Raw genomic sequence first — 21,006 nt, 5'->3', positions numbered from 1 at the left:
TGAATATAAAGCAAAATTAAATAATCCAACCATCTCATAATCATCAAATACTAGCCTTTCTGTATTGTCCCTCAAGGATCCTATCACCATTTTAATATTGTTTACCATTAATGTATTTAAAGAAATCCTTACTATTAGATTTTATATTTCCAGCAAACCTTTTCTCATATATCTTTTTTGATATCTTAATTTCCTGTTTCATGAACTTTCTTGATCTTGTATAATCTTCTAAGTCTTCTCTCATACCAGTCTATTTAAGTTTCTAAAATTTATTATGCCTTTTTTTAATTTTATATCAAATATTTGTGAGCCAACCTGGATTTTTACCTGCAGCTACCATTTTCTTTTTGTAAGGAATATGTTCACCTTGAATATTTAAAAGTTTTCCTCATCTTATCAGTGTTTCCAAATAACTCAGCTGCCCAATTAACAACAGATAATTCTTGTTGCATCCCTTCAAAATTAGCCTATTATTTACACTTGTAACCAAAATATCATTATTCCTTATCTCCATATACAGAGAAACATTGAATATAATTGAACAATGATCACTTGAACTCTCTCAATTATTTATATATTTGAAGTTAACAATAAATCTAAAATAGCATTGTTTGTAGTTGATTTCTTGACTAATTGGTGAAGAAAGCATCCTGCACAGTTTCCAAACACATTTCTTGCTCATGGTTTGATTCTGGCAACTCCAAGTCTATGTACCATAAATTAAAATCACCCATAATTATAACATCATTAAAAGCTGAAATTTTGATCTCCTTGTAAAGTTTCACATTAATTTCATCAGTATTGTTTGGTGGTCTGTAACAAATTCCCATTGAAAGCATATTCCTTTTATATCCACTAATCAAAACCCAAATGGATTCAGTCTCCTTGCTATTGTTTTTGATATCCTCAAATTCAACAGGATGTAACATTTTTTTAAATATAAACCACATCTCTTCCTCTTCTTTGGTACTCTGTTGCTATTAAATAGCCTATAACCCTGTATTGCAAAGAAAATTTGTCATCAAAATCATCTACGTTTAACCATGTTTCAGTTTTTCCCATTATGATAAAATCTTCCATTCCTACAAATGTTCTGAAGTTATGTTTTATTTTTTATAAATCTATCATTACAGCAATAACAATTAATCCTATCCTTATAACTACTTTTTTACTCATTTCTAATGCTAACCGTTTCTCTGCTTCTTATTTTTTTACATTTAGTTTTTCGTGATCCTGAACACTATTTAGTTCCAGTTTAAAACTTCCCTCACAGCTGAGTTAAGATTTAGCAAACAGTCTGCCCCTATCCTATTCAAATATAATTCATCCATTCTAAAAAGCTCCCTTCTTTCACTGAGCTAATCCCACAAGTTTAACCATCCAATCCCCTTTTCCTTGCTTACTAATATAAGCCTAGCATTTAGGCCTAGTGATCTATATATAACTTTATTCCAATAGTTCATTCTTGGCAGTAACCCTGACAAAATTAAGTTATGGCTTTTTACTTTAAATGCTTTTATCAAGCCCTCATACTTCTTAAGTAGCTCTTCTGTCCCATCCTTCTCTATATCATTAGCCCCTACAGACATCACAAAAACTGTATCTCTGCTGGCTCTCTTTATTTTTTCTCCTCTTCTGTCAGTTATATATTCCACCTGTGCCCCTTGTTAGCACAATCTGATTCTTTTCTATCTATTTACCCCACAGACTATCCAATCCACTTGCCTTGACAAGGAATCACCTATAACTATAAAATTTTTCTCTGACCCTTTTGTCTTCATTCCCTCCAGTAATTTCTCATTGCAGAAGCCCAAGGGCTGAAACTTGTTGCTCAACAGGATAGGGTCATTATATTTAAATTCACTACTTTTAGCCTTAATAGTAATCTTTCTAACTTCCTGAAAGTCATAGTTAACTTGATATATTCCTTTCAAATAAAAGCTTAAGCTCCTTCTGAAATCCTGCTTGTATTTCCCAGTCTACACTTCTCTTTATGTATTGCCTCTAATTGTATAGTGTATGGTTTAATTTGCTGATTCAGTATCAACAGATAAGATGATTCAAGATTATTCTCTTAGGATTTTATCTTCTTTTAAACTGTTGCTTTCTTGGTAACCCCTCTGAACTAAGTGAGATTGTAAAAATTTGTTATTATACATGAACTTCCTCATAACACAAAACATACAATTTAAAATGATAAGTCTGGACAAACATTACATCTAAATTTCACATAACTTCATAATATGATTTTGACACAACTTATGAAGTCTAATTCAAAAGTATAATCTTGGCACAAAAAGTTAAAGAGAAAGAAAAATCTGAGTTTAAATATTAATCAGAAAGATTTGTTTGACAGCACAAAATTTACAGACTTTCTTATTAATTATAACTTGCAACTCTGGTTGACTATAGAACTATACAGGATAAGCTAATTAGTGTTTATGTTTATTTGACACATCTGTTATCACTGAAAACTAGTCTTACTTACGATGATGTTAGCAATATTTCCTTACCTAAAGTATATAATATATTTGTGAATGTGTTTTCTTTTACACGCTGAGGCAGTTGACTTTTTACAATAACTTTGAAAATAAACAATTAACTTTCATAGCAATATAGTCACTAAAAACAAATGAAATTTAATCTTGATTAAGTACAACAAAGCATATTTTTATATAAAGTTAATAAATTTAAATTTATTATTCTAAACAAGTATATTGCAAATAAAAGATTTGAAATATCACAAATTATTTTTACTTGAGCTCACAACTGACTGCTGATGTAGTCTTACAGCCAAAACTAGTTGTGTTTTCAAAATATTTTATTTGTGAAGTGTTTTATTTAGGGTAATAAATTTATTAATTCATAAAATAAAGTGTGTGAAAGTGTGTTTTTTAGAATAGTACTATTTTATTGAAAGAAATATATATTTTAACTAGAGAGTTTTTATTAGAATAATGTATAAGGTATTTTAATCTAAATAGATAAATGAGTGCATGGTTATATATCTCTCTCTGTATGTGTGTGTATTGATTGATTGTTTGTTTTTCCTAAAACTCTTGTTGAGTATTCAGAAATATAGTTCTACAACCAGTGAAAGTAGGTTTAATTCAATGATACAAACACATTAGTAAGATATTAATATTTCATACCAGTGTTGTTTAAAAAGTTTAGCATGGTGTGCAATTTTAGAGAATGGTAAGATTAGAAAAAATAGAAAAACTAATAATAGATTTGATTTTTGTTGCTTTAATTGAATGTTTCCTCTATCTTGTTCTTGCTTGTATAGGTAAAGAAAAGGAATATCCGTAACTGGACAGTGACTCATTATTTATCACTTGCTATCCATAAACATATACTATGTACTTTATTAATAATTTCTGTTTATTTGTACATGCACGAACAATAATTTGTCTTATGATCAGGTGTTATTGCAAGCTTGTGTTGGTTTTATTGTGTATGTATGTTTCAAACACATTTTATTTCTTGCGTGTGTTATCCTTGCATTTAATAATTAGCACAGTTTTTTATTGAAATGTAAACACTAACTACCTCTGAAGTGCTATATAATAGGTTGTTTTCTCATAGTATGTTCTGTTAAATTTAATGTTTCTTATATTCAACTTGCATGATTAATAAAAAGAGTTTAATGTGTATCTGCACCTTGGTTATGCATGTTTAGGGCCCGTTGGGTTTACCAGGAACGCCAGGTCTTGATGGAGTAAAAGTAAGCAGTCATGATTTTTATATGCATTGTATCAGCTGATACTACATAGATTCTTATTAAATGTAATTGTATATATATATTAATATTTGCTTTGAACAAATTAAAATGTTTTATGTTTGTAGTAGTTCACTGACATCAATGACCACAGTTTTTACATGACCAGATAAACTACTGCTGGCATAAATGAATTGAGTTGTACAGTACAATCCACCTTATGAAAATTAAAACTGTTAGCTTTTCTATGAATAATTTTTTTTAATTCCAGCTTTAACAATGAATAACAATGGTAGTATAGTTGTCCACTTGAAGTCTTTAAAAGAACTCCATCTATCCATGAATAACCTTTTCTCATCTGGTGGTCGTTCCTTTTATTATTTTCTGAATTATTTTGATCTCTGAATAATATAAATATTCACTAGGTGGAGAACTTTAATTACTACCAACTTTGCACTAACATATTCAAAGCTAGAGGTATTCACTCTCTATACAGTAAGCTTTATGTAAAGACTAGGTAAGCATATATTGAAACATTGCAAAAATAAAATATTAGCTAGAGTAATGCATACTATAGTTTTAAAAATATATGCAGTGTAAAAGGCATCTGAGGACTGGTAATGTAGATCTACAATGTCAGTTTGTTGGCTACATAGAAATACAAATATCTGTTACAGTGATTTTTTTCACACTATCATTAATTAAATGATATTGAAACTTTTGAGATATTCCATCTTTGTTATATAAAACTAAGTGCTACTGAAAATTGTATCTGTTATTTTGTTTATAGTTCATGAAATTGTTTAAATTACTTTTAGATAGGTACTTGTACATGCTTTATTTAATCTTGGTTTTAAATGTATGTTTTTAAACTTTTAATTAGATGTATTTTATTGTTTTATGTCAAATTCCAAATTTTTGCTTTTTATTTAAAACAATTTTTAACATCCCATATTTCTTAAAACTCTTTAATTTATTGTTTAGTTGGAACATGGGATTTGAATGAGACAGATAATATCAGACCTACTCATAAAACCCAAACATTTTATATGCTTGTAGTTTCAAAAAATGTCTTTATATTGTGAAGAAAAGGTAAAAAAGAATGCTTAAGATGAAAGATGGACTATTTCCTATATAAATAAATTACTAAACACCAGAAACTTAGGATATATATCAAAATGTGTGTTACAAAAATTTATTGATTTTCATTTTTTCTCTCACAAGGGTCTAAAAGGAGATAAGGTAAGTGAATTAAATTTTTAATTTCTATTGGATTTGTAATATTCAATTCACAGAATCTATAAGCTTTCAGTGAATTAACTTGAAGGTTTTTTATAATCTAATTAAATTTATTTACACACACATACGTTCGTAACTTTGTCAGACTTGACATAATTCAACTTTGTGTCTCTCTTTACTATAAAGTAATAAATACCATAATTTTGCTATTAGGTCACATCAGTACAATTTTAAAAAAGTTAATAATTTAGTAGAATAGGTTAGGAAATACATTCCAAAAAACAATTAAAGAATAATTGAAATTTATTTTATTTTTAACTCCACTACTGGTATAAAATAATGTCAATCACTTCCTCAGTTCATCCTTATGTAGATCTGGTATCTAATGTTTTACTGATTATATAATTTAAAATACATATGATTGGTCAATTTAACTTCATTTGTAAATGACCATTTAGTAGAGATTGCTTTACAAATTGAGGTGTCTTAAATCATAGTGTTGATACAGTCCTGAAGTATCCTCAACAATTCCTCTAAAAGATCTGTTTCCAGGGTATCTTCAGTGTCTGGAATCACTTGACAGAATATAACACAAGTTCCAAGATTATCTTGTACATACTTGTTAGGAATGGAGTCCAGTGATCATACAAGCTACTCCTTTCTCCTGTGCTTGAACAAATGTGGCAACTAATTTAGCACAGTGTGGGTGATATAATTCTTGATGACAAAAAACCCAGTTGAAAGAAAAATGTGTGTCGGAACAAGAGTTTATTAACTTGAAGATGACCTAGGAAGGTTGAAATGTTGTTTTCTGCTTATCAGTAAAAGTGTTAATACTAGTATTCTGAGATATAGGGTGGATAACATAAGCATTCATGAATGTGAAGACAATGTCAGTTGTCCCAGTACATAACAGTAAAGTTTCAAAAATGTGGCATTAATAGTATTGTTCCAAACTGTATAAAAATTGGTATATTCATAAGTGTTTAATTAATCAAATATCATACTTATATCACTGCTGTATACTCAAACTGGGTGATTTATGAAATTTGTTAATTGGTTAAATTTTGGCTCATTAATAAATTTCATTTAACTGATCAATTATTTTCACATAAATCTTTTACAACAAATAATTGGAATAATTAGAAAGTGTAACTTAGATTAGTTAATTATTTTCACAGCATTCATGAATTTAATCATAATTTTAACTAATTGATATTTTTTGACATAAGTGTAACTAATGTAATCAAAGCCCATAGGTAACTGAGTTAATTTTCCAGCTCTACCATATGTACTGTGTTACTGTATGAAAATGGAATGGTATTGCTACATGATATTGCTTTACAGGTTAATCTAATGAATGTTTTCTTAACACTGTTGTGGGTGAGCTGTTTTGAGTGTTGCTGTGAGCAAACTTACCTCATTGGACATTTGGCATAGAGATTGATCTTTCATAGTTGGTTTTTAAAACTTGTACATTGACATGGAATATAATTGCAGCTGTGAACATCTGATTCTGTCTCACAACATGTACTGTACAGTTGCAATGAACCAAAACATATATACATAGTGGTGGTATGCTTGTTTGTGGATGACGGCATTTATTTTTCCACTTATCCTATGACTTTCAAATGATTAAAACATCCAGATGTATTTTTCGAGTTTAGTCTAAGATTCATGAATAGTATAGAACATTTCAAACTTGGGAACTCATTTTAAAGTGACAATTAAGGCAATTGTTTCTAAGGCCATTTAGTAGAAGCTCACAGCTAATATTGAGGAATAAGCTGGCTAAACTTTAACTCCAATCTGATTGACTACATTAACCATGTGTTTGGCTTCGTAATCTTGTTAGTCTTGGGAAGAAGGCTTGACTCCTCTCACTGTTTTCATTGCAACATAGAAAACAAACTGTGTAGATTAATAAAGAAAGACTTGAGAGACACAACCATTTTTTGTTTCATGCCATGAGATGCTACCTCAATAAATGGCACAGATCTGGACAAGGATATTTTTGAGAAAAATATACAGTTTTCAAGAATTTTATATTAAAAAAAAAAGATAATATATGTGTTAGTATAAAAATAAATATTTTATTTAATAAAATTACTTGAGAAGGCATAGCCATCTTTTCTTTTTCTGATGAATCATCACTGACAATAGCTGAATGGCCATTCATGACTTTATCAGATACTTGTTTCACATAACAATGAACTGAAGGGAGAGCGTGATTTATGATTTTAAGATAAAACTAAAAGCTCAAAAATAAAGACAAATATATGAAATCTGAGTGCTTTCAAAAGGTTGCCTCTTCTCATTTGTTTATCCCTCAGGTTTTAGGGAAGGAATGATTGGTAATATTCTTTATCAGTGGTTTCACCTACATAGTCAATACTACAATATATATTACATTTTCCTTTTCTTTTAATTGTTTTGTGCAATCTATAAGCTGACAATATTTTTTCTGTAATTTTAGATTGTGGTATATAAAATCAGAATTTTAAATTTAAAAAAAATGTATGTCTAAAGCCACACTTTTCTGACTCCTCCAATTTTAATGAGCTTATTAGTAAAATAAAAATGGCTAATAATTTACTAGACTTTCTTAGTTTGTCATTATACATTATTTAAAGTTTCAGTCATTTTTAAAATCACTTTTTGTTTTACTTTATCTTAGGGTGAATGTGGGTATAAGATTTATTCAGCAACAAAGGTAAGTACTCAAAAATCATAAAATGCTGTCCTAAATTTTCATACATTTATATTTGTCAAAGCAGTTTCATTTTCATCTACAACTGCATTTAATAATTACTGCTACAGTAAGATAATGAATTATAACTCAAGTAAGAAAATGAAACACTATGTAATCATATAGAGTTAATCCATTCACTGTGGCTGATACAAACTAGCCTTTAAATGATTTTTCTTTCTGCTATGTCATCTCATGAGGTTAATGTTATCTAGTTAATCCATAAAATAATCTGTATTTTTCCCGGTATGCTGCCACGGCAGTGAGATGTTATCATACAAGCCTCTCTAATACTTTAATGCTTAGAAGACAGAAATAATTGACTTAGTTTATGGCAATATATAGTAGAATATGTTCTAAGTTATCAATTTATTTTCAAGAATTACTAGAGGTTCTTTTATAATATATTCATTTTTTAACTTAACCTGTTCACATTATTCACTCAGTGACATGAGAAGAGTTCATCATTATTCCTAGCCTGATTATTTATTTTTTTAATTTATTAACTGTATTTGTGTGTGAAGTCTCCAGTTGTCTATCCAATATAATATAAATCCCAACATGAAATTTTATATTTCATGTTGTCATGGTAGTAGCATTTTCCAAAATGTGGGGTTTACCCTCACAGAAGGGTGTAAATGGTTTCTTGAGGGCTGGGGAGGGTGAGCACAAGCAGTTAGTGCAATAATCCAAAAATAGCATTTTAATATATTTTTGTTAACGAAAATAGTTCCTTGGAATTGAATTTCTGGAATTTCGTTTTATAAATGGTGCCATTGTATAATATGTTAATTGTACATGTACATTTACTGGAGTAAATAAACAAACCTCAAGTCCTTTTTATCTCCTGCAGATGGTGGATCTAGTTGTCCACTGAAACATATACAGTGTACATTTTTAAATATCTTGTACAAATAAAATGATTGTGCATTTTGATGTGTTGCTGCATTAGTTTTTTATGATTTATTGAAAGTATGTACTTGATCTGTCTAATGTATTAAGGAATCTTAATCTATCACATAAAATATAACTTTTTCATCCTGAAACTCATTCTAGTAACTTTCCTTGGAACGTTTTCAATTAAGTTAATCCCCTTTCTTAAATAAAGGAAAGAAAACGTATTATAGTATTTTATTCCAACTGAGGCCTAACCAGTGGCTTTTATAGAGATAATTATCTTTTTTGATTTGTTATTAATATGTATGTAAGTACATTTCAAAATTCTGTTAGTTTTGTTAACAGCAACAGAACACTGCCTTACTGGCTTGAGTGACATATGCACGTCTCTGTCAAGATCATTTTCTTCTTTCCAGGGGCATAAATACCAGGGGAGGGACATATTATTCAGTTTTTATTTTTTTATAACTACCTCTTCCAGATTTTATTGCAGAAAAACAAACAAGAAATGAGTGATAAAAAATATATATAGGAAGATCATAATTTGATGAATATGTTGACCAGTGTCTGTAGATTTTCATTGTGGAAGTGGTTCAAACAAAGTCTGAAATATTATGATGTGCTTTGTGATGTCATGAATCCACAAGTGTACAGATATGTTAAGTGGTGGCCTACATTTATCTGAGTTGAGTGGCTTGTGCATGTTTTATTACAGCAAAGCCATATCGGGCTATCTGCTGAGCTCACCGAGGGGAATCAAACCCCTGATTTTAGCGTTGTAAATCTGTAGACATACCGCTATACTAGCTGGGGGCTTTTAAAGTTACTTTGCAACCAACTAAAGTTCTAGAGTAGTTGTTTTGAATTAAGCACAAAGCTACACAATGGGCTATCTGTGCTATGACCACCACGGGTATCAAAACCCGGTTTTTAGCGTTGTAAGTCTGCAGACATACTGCTGAGCCACTGGGGGGGCGAGTTGAGTGGCATGACTGATAAGTCACTTATCTTATAGGACTGAGATTCCCAATCATCATAAATATCCTTATGCAGTAAGCTGTCACCATGAAGTCTTTAAACTGATCAGGGAAAATACCAGATGTGTTTACTAATCAAGTGATTGAATTTTGTTAGAAATAGCCAAGAGTTACTGTTATCTGCATATATTTCTATTTTACTAATTATACCACTGTTATATTTGTCCCCAGCTAATGCACCAGTAAGTCTATGGTTTACAGTGCTGTAATTAAAAGTTTTATTCCCCTCAGTGGAATCAGCAAATAGCTAGATACGGCTTTGCTATAAGATAAACACACACACACACACACGCTATTAATATTGATGTAAATAATAAAATACAAAGACTCAAGCACTGACCCCTGAGACAGTCTACAAGTAGCAAGGGCCCAAAGTGACTTAACACCATTTAATAATAACATTTTGCTTTATCTTATCTATCCATCCTATGATGTAATTTGTTAATCTTTTTCCACATCTCACCAATGTGATTTTCTTTGCTAGTCTTTTTTGATGCACCTTATCAGTCAAAGGTTTTTGAAAATCTGTATATACCAGGCCATATTGTTTCCAACTAACATATGGCATCATTGAAAAATGTTATCAGATGAATAAAGAGACATTTTGCATGGAAACAATTCATGTTCCTTTTCTTTTATGGTGTTATATATATTTCTAGATGATTTTGAAAAACTTCTTTATCAGAATATTTATAATTATTCTCTCTAAAAGATATAAGAATAACTGATCTGTAATTTGCAGGTCAACTCTTATTACACATTTTAAAAATAAGAGTAACATTAAGGTCTTTCCAGACCTTAGACACCTACCCACTATCTGTTTGACCATCAAAAATGAAATTCAAAAACTTGTATATCTAATATTTGAGTTCTTTTAAAACTTTATAAAAATATTGTCTGATCCTTATGCCTTATTTTTATTTTCGTAATCTTTTTTTCTTCTCATCAAGGGATTAGTGCATATATAATTCAAGTAATCCCAAAGTTTCTCGTAGAATTCATAGGTTAAGAAATACTACAAAAATCCTATACTCTTGTATGAAGAGACGAGAAGAAAACATATAAATATATACCTTTTTCATAGTCTTCAACAAAAACTTTGCCCTCAGCATTCTTTGAGGGCCTAATCCCCATTTTAATATCATACTTACTTTTAACACACTTGAAAATATTTGATGTTAATTTTAACATTATGAGTTTTTTCATATATCCTCTTCATTTCATCATTTATTTTTAAACAAATCATTATCCTTCCTGCTTTGTAAATCCTCCAACCTATCTGGAAGTTAAAATTTCTTAAACCTATATCATTTATATTTGATTTTTTCTTCATTATATCTTTAGTAAGCAAATTTTTTATTCATTCTGTTAGCCTTTTCATCTTTTTTAGGAGAACATCTCATCTTGAATTGAAAACAATATATATATTTCAAAACTTCAGTTTTATGACACATTAGATCTTAATTTCTTATTTCCATTTCTGATTATAAAACTTGTCTCACAGCTTTACTCTTACTCAGAAATATATCCCACAGCTTCAATCAGCTTACCTATTTTTTTAAGTGATGATGGGTAATGTTTTATTTAAACGTAGGATCTTGCTAAGTTGAGGGCACACTTCTTAAAAGACTGCACGTTTGTTTTTCTTGTTCTTGTCTTTATGTCCCTTTAACTACATGCACTACTGAAAGAGAATATTCTTTGGTACCAATAATTAAACTGGCATCATATTCAATAATGTCCTCTACCTTAGCTCCTGGCAAAGAAATTCCAGTTCTTGTCTTTCTGTGCCTATAACTATAAACAATTTTATCAGTATACTTACCAAGAGAGCTACGTAGTATATATATATATATTTGATTATTTCCTTTTTAAACAGGGAAAGGTTTAGATCTATTAGGGAATGGTGCCTCAATACTAAATTAGTCTTCCCCCAATAGCACTAGTTTACTACTGTGCACTATTGTAAACTTGACACTTCCCTCCTTACCCTAACACTATTCATTTTCTGTTTTGCTTCATTAATTTCTGCTCCTTATCTACTTTTTCCCATCCTCTTTATAGCATAATTTTCATCAAAGTCATGAATAACTTATACAAGCTCTCTATTGAAGGTATCTAACCAAATTTAAAGTTATTCTAAATCTTTTCATATGAAGAAAATGTTATTAGTTTTTATGCATTATTTATATTGTTAAGAATGTTTACATACTGTAAACAATAAGAGACAGACAGGATAAAAGTCATTGATGTAAACGTTTCTGTGAAAAGTGTCAAATAAGTATTGTGTGTGGATTTAAAATCACCTACAGTCTTGAATGCTTTTGAACCTTCTTAACAATAAAAGCCTCGTTTTTTGTTTAAAATTGAAAAAATCAATTATATATTTTCTTAACATTTCTGATTAATGTATTTTGCTAATCTTACTGCCAAAGTAAGCATTGTAAAGCAAGTTGGCTTTTGCTGTATCTATATGGGTATGAAACACACACATGTAGATTTCACTTCAAAAATTAATGCATTACTTTTCCACTTAAATTTTCCCAAGCAACGTGGAAAACTGGCTAATGAAGAAATAGAAAGTGTGTTTTTGATACATTAGTGTACTATACCTTCTACGTTTACAATAAGATTCTTGTAAGTAGTTTAACTTCTTTTTTCTATACTACTTATATTTCATTATGCTATTGTAATTTACCCCTAGCTGAATTATTTGAGAAATATGGTACGGAAAAGGTGTAATAAGAATGGCTGTCACTTATGTTTTGAATATTGTTTATTTAATTTGTTTTTAATACTTATAAGATTGTCAACGTCATAACTCACAATCTAATGACAATGTTGTTTTTTACTTGTAAAACTCAGTTTTTATAATTGCATAAAAACTTTTAAAATAATTTCTAGATAAATGTCTGTAATTATTTGGGAATTTAATTAAGCACTTTCAGTGCATATAAATTACAAATTTCATACAATATTGTTTTTCAGGATGTCAAACGCTCAGTTACCCACCTTCAAGGAGGAGCAATGGGCACTGCAGAAATCGTTGTTTTTAAGGTTAGTTATAGAAATAGTGTAGTGTACCAGTTCATGAAAGAGGTAAATCAAATTCTATTATCCTGTTATAAATGACTGTATTTAACTACAGCTTTTTGTATATTAATATCTAAATATTAAATTACTTGTTTATTTCTGAATATGACAGAAATATTGTTTTGAAAAACATGTAATTTTGAACATAATATGTGCAATATTCCTTCTGCCTTTATTTAGCAAGGGTATTTTGAAAACCTTTTTTTTCACTCTGAAGTAAGTGTTAAAGAGGCTTTCCTTTTTTACCATAGGTGTAAAAAAATAACATTTCATTCATTTTATAGTTTCTCAATGAATACAGTCTGGCATAAGCACTTGTAGTGTGTGTATTCTGTTCATTAATTGTATTGGTTTAAACATTATTCTAGTGAAAACCATTTTAACACAAATCATCAGAGTGTTTGGATAGTTTTATGTCTTAAGATTTTGTAAAGAAATTAATGTAAAAATATATGAACTGAAACACCAGTTATGAATGTATTTGTTTCCTTCATTTTCATCAGTAGTTACTGATTAAACAATTGTGAACTAATTTTAATTGTATCTTTCATGTTTTAGAGATCGTTTGGTATTGGTAATGGAAATATGTGTTTAAATGTTTATCAAGCTGTTGTATCAAATACTGACTGCACCAAATGCTTCTATAGTAAGCTTTGAGACTGTTTGTTTTTGAATTTTGTGCAAAGCTACATGAGGGCTATCTGCATTAGCCATCCCTAATTTAGCAGTGTAAGATTAGAGGGAAGGCAGCTAGTCATCACCACCCACTGCCAACTCTTGGGCTACTCTTTTACCAATGAATAGTGGAATTGACCGTCACATTATAATATCCCCATGGCTGAAAGGGCGAGCATGTTTGGTGCAACAGGGGTTCAAACTCATGACCCTCAGATTACGACTCGAATGTCTTAATCCACCTGGTCATGCCTGGGCCAAGCCTTTAGAAACCAAGATATTATTTGCTTTTATATTTCCTGCATTCATCATTTAGCTGGACTTTTATCAGGGTCATCTCAAACCACTTGAATTCTTGACCCTTAACTTTTAGAAGTCTTTAATCTTAACCCACACAAGTTTTCTGTTGTGTGCCATTATTTTTCTTGTTTTAAGACATTCTTTTTATGTACAGTTATTAGCTAATCTCATTCCCCTTATTCTTTTAGTTACAAACAAATACTGCTTTGTAGTCTTCATGAACTATAAATCTCACTAATGTTATTTTTGTTACCTTGTGGTTATTAGGTTTCTTTGATCTTTAACTCATCATGCAGGGTGATTGCTTTAGACCAACATTTCACCTGACCTTAAAAGAGCTTCTCTCCAGCATTGTGTTTCTTTGCAGGTATTTCAACTAAACAGGTTTCTCGCTCATGAGAGCCTTCCTAGCAAGAGGTAATTAGGGTTTTAGCATCTCATTTTTCTTATGCTCATCATATCTCTTCAAGTTGACCAGTGAGTAATTTTGATTCAACACCCACCACGTTCAGTTGTACCTTCTCGAAATGTTTTGAGTAAACCAAACAGAAAAATAGGATAAATAAGCCTACTCATTGATTTTCTTTTGTTCTGACTGGTTTTATGGGGATCTTCTTTGGTCATTTGTTCGTTTATGGGACTATTGGCTTCAAGATTGTTGGGTTTTAGATAATTTTCAGTTTGGTTTTTTCATGATTCTTATTCAGTTCAACCACTGTTTTCTTCTCTTCCTTCTGATCCTGTTTATTTACAATTTTTGGATCAGGAAGTCTCAGGTTTTCTTCAGAAAGGAGCAGTTGAAATAATTTATCATGCTTCTCCAAGTTTTTAATTCTGTCTCTTTGTTGTCCCAAAGAAAGCAAGAGATTTGAGTTATGCTTACCTGTATACAGCTAATTTCAAAACGAAGTTTCTTTGTGAATATTTAATAACAGTGGTATACATATATATAGGATGCTTGCCTTCATATTCCTTTTCATCTCTTATCACATAATTTTATTTGTGTTTGTTATAGATGGGGAGTTGGTTTGTCAGTTCATTGCTTGCCCCTTTGACTTGGAGTTGGCTCAATATGTTCTTGTCAAGTAGTCAAAGTGTTTGTTGTACTCTTCAGTTACTTTGATACTGATTTCTACTTTGATATGTACTGTTGAGTTATTCTGACAATTCATCCTCTTACATATACACACACTCTTTTGATCACCCTGCTGACCTCAGCTCTTAAGTAGATCATCCGTGACTCCAAGTCCCATTTAATATTTATTCAGTATTTGGTACATCTAGAAATTTGAATCAACATGATTCAAGGAACACTCCAGCTATCTCCTGCAGCATTGAAATCCTTGGAGTCATGTGTTGTTATTTTTTTGTCTTCCACACCTACTGCCAAAGAAATCCTTTCTACTTTGGGAATGATTGCCTTATTTCATGAAGTCATTCCATTGATCATACTCATATGTGCTATCTACAATTGGACATTGCTTCTTAGAGATGCTTGACTTCAGATCCATTAAAATGCAGCTTAGTTCTCCTTCTTTATGCACTTTTGCTGGTTCAACTTTGGGTTTCCCCTTTACATCAACTTTCTCATCAGGAAAAAGTTCCATTACCATTGTGAAATCGTCTTCTGCAACAACCTTTGATGTTTATTCTTCACAATAATTTCAGTGTCTACAGTTTCACAGCTGGCTTTTGTTAGGTTCTTTGCCCAAAATATTGGATTCCCTTCATGTAAGGTTCGAATATTATCCCATTCAAGCCCATACTTTTCTCCTGTTATTTATCAATCTCATTGCACTATCTTTCAGAGTTTGCATAAAAGCCATGTTATATTTTGTTTTTCTCAACAAATGAGTTATTTCTTTATGTATTCGTTAAAAAATCATGACTTCTTTTTTATGTAGCTGATTACAGAGCTGAATGTGCTCTGAATGTCAAAGTGAAGAAATTCAACCAAGCGCGGGTAAACGGCGGGAGTAACTATGACTCTCTTAAGGCCGGATCTGATCTTCCATCGTGAGGAAAAAGCGGTGGTTGTTGATGTGACGGTCCGATACGAACTCATGTATAGCTCCCTAGAGGAAGCATATAATTCCAAGGTCGCCCGCTATGAAGAGCTCGAACCACAAATTAAAGATCTAACTGGTGCAACTTCTATTGTTTTCCACGGTTTACCAATTGGTGCCCGCAGTGCCTGGTATCCGAGAAACACGGAAGTACTGGCGGACCTGGATATAAGATCTAAATATTTTGAAGAGTTCTTGTGCCGACGTGCGATACTTTACACCCTGGATGTATTGTGGAAGGCGAACAATGAAAACCACCTCGCCTGGTAAGGCAATTACCGCCCACAATACATGACGAAATTTGAACAGCCTCTTGTCGTTAGACCAATGTAGGTATAATGTGCAAATGAATTGATTTCTTTATGCGTCTTCACTATCGGCATCTGTCGATATCGTCGACCCTGACGTAAAATTGGGTAATTGTATAATATCGATAGCCAAATGCCTCGTCATCTAATTAGTGACGCGCATGAAGGGATTAACGAGATTCCCACTCTCCCTATCTACTATCTAGCGAAACCACAGCCAAGGGAACGGGCTTGGAGAAATCAGCCAGGATCACATTCAGTTGCCTTAGAAGCAATCAATCCCTTTTGTTATCATTATTCAAATAATTCTACTAAGCCTTTTTTTCAGTGATACTGCATTATTAGTTATTGTCCTAAATGGGATGTGGGTTTGGTATTTTAATGCTTTGCTACTCCTCCTTTTGAACCCTTAGTAACTTGCTTGCTCTATCATTTTTCTGGCAAATCATATTTCCTTTTATTACTGGCATTGAGCAGATGGCATTTTAATATTTACACCTTTTAGGCTTCAGTGATGACGAGAAAATCCACTTTTAGAGAAAAATATATACATAAAAACGGCTGGTTTGGTGTGAGAAAATCTTTTACGTAGAGGAGTGAACAACGTTTCAACCTTCTTTGGTCATCGTCAGGTTCATAAAAATTTTTCTCAACCCAAACCAGCCGTTTTTACATATATACTTTTTAGGCTTGTTGTGCCTTCTTTTTTTCTTGTTGAAAACATTATACTTATACCTTGACCTGCTCTTCTGTTTAAAACTTGAATTGTGAGAGAAGGTAACCACCATTTTGCATTTGTTATGTTGTCTACCTTGGCTGATTCTCTTTTTTTTGGCTTTTATGGTTTGTCAAAGCTATTTATGTTTATCTCACTTCTACTAAACTTGAAAAAGATTGTTTATATCTTACAATAAATCACATTCTTTAGGTCTAGCACCATGCACTTCAACAAATTGCCTTGTGCAGTTGATCAATCTTGCTTACTAGGATGTTTCAACATACTTTAGAAATCTGTTTTTGAGTTGCATTTCGCCAAATTTGTCATTTGATTATGTCTTAATTTGATGTTTTGGCCACAGTAACCTTTAGGTGATATTCTGCAGTATATTTATTTACCATGTATTAAAATTGTTTTTACTACTTGAAATGTTTAAAATGTTCCTAATTGTATTTGAATTATTATATTTTAACTATATCAGTTTCATGGCTTTCATTGCAAGTAGATTCATCCTTGAAGGTCTTGTGAATTTTTTGTGAGAGATATGGGTAAGGCATTGAAGTGTTAGACACGGAATATTTCTATCTTTTAGTGTGATTCTATTCTGGTTTTTCAAGACATTAACTTGGGATTCAGGGCACTGTCAAATAGAATCAGAGCACAGGCTCTATGTGGCATTGCTTAGCAATACATGTCACTGCAACTACCAAACATGAATTACAGCAGGAAAGCGGATGTGTATATCCTCTTGATGCAACATGGAATGCTGGAAAGTGGAGAACCATGAGTAAACTGGTACATGCTCTGCATTGAGTTAAGAACACTCAGAATTTTAGTCACATATTTGTTACCAACATAAATGTTTTGTATTTTTTATATCAGAGATAAGTACCTGTTTGAAATTAACATTAATTATAAAAATATAGAAGTTTTTGCAACATGTTCATTTATAATCTGGGTTTGAAAAAGAGTTTTGAAAATATCTATAACATGAAAGTTTAATTTACATAATATCCATAACACAATTTTTTTATTTTAACTTTAACACTCCTACGAAAAGATGTTTCTAGTCCTGATTTCTCCAAGCCCGTTCCCCTGGCTGTGGTTTCGCTAGATAGTAGATAGGGACAGTGGGAATCTCGTTAATCCATTCATTAATGGATTTAAATGGCAATTTCATTTAAATACAAAATTATTAGCCTAATATTAATAACCTTTCAAGTTGCTCTGGGGCCTATTAGGCCCCACTTTTCGTAGGAGTGTTAAGAAAATTAAAATATCTGTAAATAACTCAGTGTTTTTATAACTTTGTCATGTGAAGAAATTCATGCATAGGTGTTGAAACATTAACTACTAAGATAACTTCTGATGTGGTGCACAGGCATAAACTATTCAGTTTTTTTAGAAAAATAAAGTAGTGTATTATCACAATAAAACCTTTCACTCAGCATGGAAATTCTCAAATTATTTATTGTCAAAGTAAAACTGAGGTAAATAAATTCATCAAACCTAAACTGACAGAAACAGCAAGAGCCCTTCTTGCCATGATTGCTGCTTTAGTCTTATGATATACAAATGTAAAGTTAATAAAAGATGTGTTGATGATGTTAGGAAAACATGTATGTTCCAAAATGCAGAGATAAAATATGAAACTGTATAATCTGAGCCCTTCTGAAAAGTAAACATATTTTTTATGCGGACAAACATAATCAGTTTGTTGGTGTTAAAAAAAGTCCAAAGGTCCACCTTTTGAAAACAGTTAGGTTATAGGATTTTACACTTTTGTCTTTAATAAAAGAATTTTATACTTTACAAGAAAGATTATTAGAAAACAAGCTGTCAACCATAGATTTAATTTCCTAATAAAATAAAAAGAATTTAATATGTTATTCATCAATGAATTGAAATTTCTAAAAAATATTTTTAAAGCATTAAAATATTTGAATAATCAATTTTATTAAATACACTACTGATAAATATTAACATGAATAAGGAGACTAACTACAAACCAGTGGTTAGCATGCCAGATTATGAATCTTAGACATCAGGGTTGTGTCCAGTTACCAACAAAGCAAAAATATAGTGCTTCACATTTTGAGGTTATAGGTGCATTATAAAAGTAACAGTCAAATCCACTTCAAAATTAGGGTTTGTTTTAAATTTCGCACAAAGCTATGCAAGGACTATTTGTGCTAGCCATATCTAATTTAGCAGTGAAAGACTAAAAGGAAGTCAGCCAATCACCACTAATCTCCACCAACTCTTGGGCTACTCTTCTTCCAATGAATAGTGGGATTGACTGAAACATTATTATTCCTTCATGGCTGAAAGGGCAAGCATGTTTGGTGGAACAGGGATTCAAACTTGTGTCCCTGAGATTACAATTCAAGTATCCTAACCACTTGACGATACCAACTTTCAAAATTATAAATGGCTAGTGTAGGGAGCCTTCATGTACCTTGGCACAAAATACAAGTAATTAACTTAATGAGATCCTACTATAAACTTGACAACAGATTTCTGATTAGTTATATGTTTTAAGGGGGACAAAGGAGAACCTGGACCTTCTGGTCCACCAGGTCTTCCAGGTTACGATGGTCGAAGTGGGCTGCCAGGGGAACCAGTAAGTTTCATTTAGTCTCTGAGTCATATTTTCTAATAAGCTAAAAGCAAAATATTTCCATTATAATTTTTTTTGTTTTTATTGCATTGTTTTGTTTTAAGATAACTCAAAACAAAATTAATATTAATAATATAATATTTTTTATTATGTTTAAGTAATTTTTCTTAGTTATATTTATGACATTATTATTATTTTCATGGTTCTTGTAAAATATGTCTTATTACATATTCTTACTACTGATACTAAGTTTCATTTTGTTACTACATTCTGCCTGCTTTTAGTTTTAATATCAGTTTTTGCTATGCTTATGATTTTAAATCAATAACAGTTTAATTTTGTTGTTGAAGAAAAGAATGAAACTATGACTAAAATGTTCACATCACACAGATGTGATTAGTTTACTCTGACGACTTTATTGTGAATAAGCTTCTTAAATTTGACATTTTTATGGAACTTTACGAGGATAAGTTTGTCAGTTTGAAACAATTTATTATCTTTTTGGAGGTTATTTAGAATTTTTTTCTAGAATACTGTTATATTTAAGTTGTTAGATTATTAAACTTAATCTCTTGTAAAGTGCTGGTCTCCACTACTGATGATATCAAATCATTCTGTAAGTTAATTACATTGTTAGAAAAACAAAACTGTATTAATTGGAGTTTAGTTTTTGTCTTTCAAATCATAAAGTTCTGTCTTCATAATGCAGCACAAAGAAACCAGAGGCTTTTATGCTAATGACCCTCCCCAGATAATCTTGTATACTTGAGAAAGATATCACTTTATCTTTTTTTTTCTCAAGAAAAAAGTTTAATAGATTTTTTACCTATCCCTATAAAACAGCCCTTTCAACCATAGAATCATTTTAGTAACCTCTTCTGAACCTTTTCGAAAGTCATTATCTTTTCTTATGTAAGTACAACACCTTACACAGTATTCTGAGTGAGGCCTCACTATTAGTTGTATCAAAATATCATTTTTTTTTTTACCTGTAATCACTATGTGTACAAGAACATCTTAAAACTGTATTAGCTTTGTTGCTAGGAACAGAGTATTTTTGATGGTTTAAATCATTTAGAGATACCTGTCACTTCAACAAGATTTTTTTCTTCACTTGTGTTAAGTGAATTCCAATTTATACTAAACATTTTATATAAATTATGATAATCCAAGTGACAAACTTGTAACCAAAGGTTACTTGCCAAGGTATTTGTCTAATTTATCAGTTGCTCTAAGTCATTCTGTAGTAGTTAACATTCTCAGTACAATTAGAATTACCAAACAATTTCATATCACCATCAGACTTTATTAATTTACTAGTTATGCCCTCACAATATAATTAGTGTAAATATATATAAAAAAAAAACAGCAAAGACAAAGCACTGACCTCTGAGGCACCCTACTGGCAACAATGGTTCAGTTTGACTGGATGCCATTTGTAAGAACCTTTTTGTCACCCAGCTACTCCCATATCCGATTAACTGATTTTTCCCCAAATTTTACTGATGTAATCTTCCTACTTAATCCTTTGTGTAGCATCATCTTTTTGTAAATCTAAATACACTAAGTCTACACATTTTTCA

General features: G+C 31.1%; 1 protein-coding gene across 1 annotated transcript in view; it reads left to right on the top strand.

Moving 5' to 3' along the window:
• Positions 1 to 21,006, top strand: part of LOC143251810 (uncharacterized) — a 121,149-nt gene that overhangs the window by 94,606 nt on the left and 5,537 nt on the right. The window contains exons 5-9 of the mRNA XM_076503053.1: positions 3,683 to 3,727; positions 4,946 to 4,963; positions 7,638 to 7,673; positions 12,632 to 12,700; positions 19,346 to 19,426. Coding sequence (XP_076359168.1) covers positions 3,683 to 3,727; positions 4,946 to 4,963; positions 7,638 to 7,673; positions 12,632 to 12,700; positions 19,346 to 19,426 — 249 coding nt within the window. The remainder of the gene's footprint in view (positions 1 to 3,682; positions 3,728 to 4,945; positions 4,964 to 7,637; positions 7,674 to 12,631; positions 12,701 to 19,345; positions 19,427 to 21,006) is intronic.

Source organism: Tachypleus tridentatus, chromosome 6 (genome assembly GCF_004210375.1).
Source record: "Tachypleus tridentatus isolate NWPU-2018 chromosome 6, ASM421037v1, whole genome shotgun sequence".
In the NCBI taxonomy this organism is placed as follows: domain Eukaryota; kingdom Metazoa; phylum Arthropoda; class Merostomata; order Xiphosura; family Limulidae; genus Tachypleus; species Tachypleus tridentatus.
Note: the sequence above shows the minus strand (reverse complement) of the source record. Positions and strands in the feature narration are given on the sequence as shown.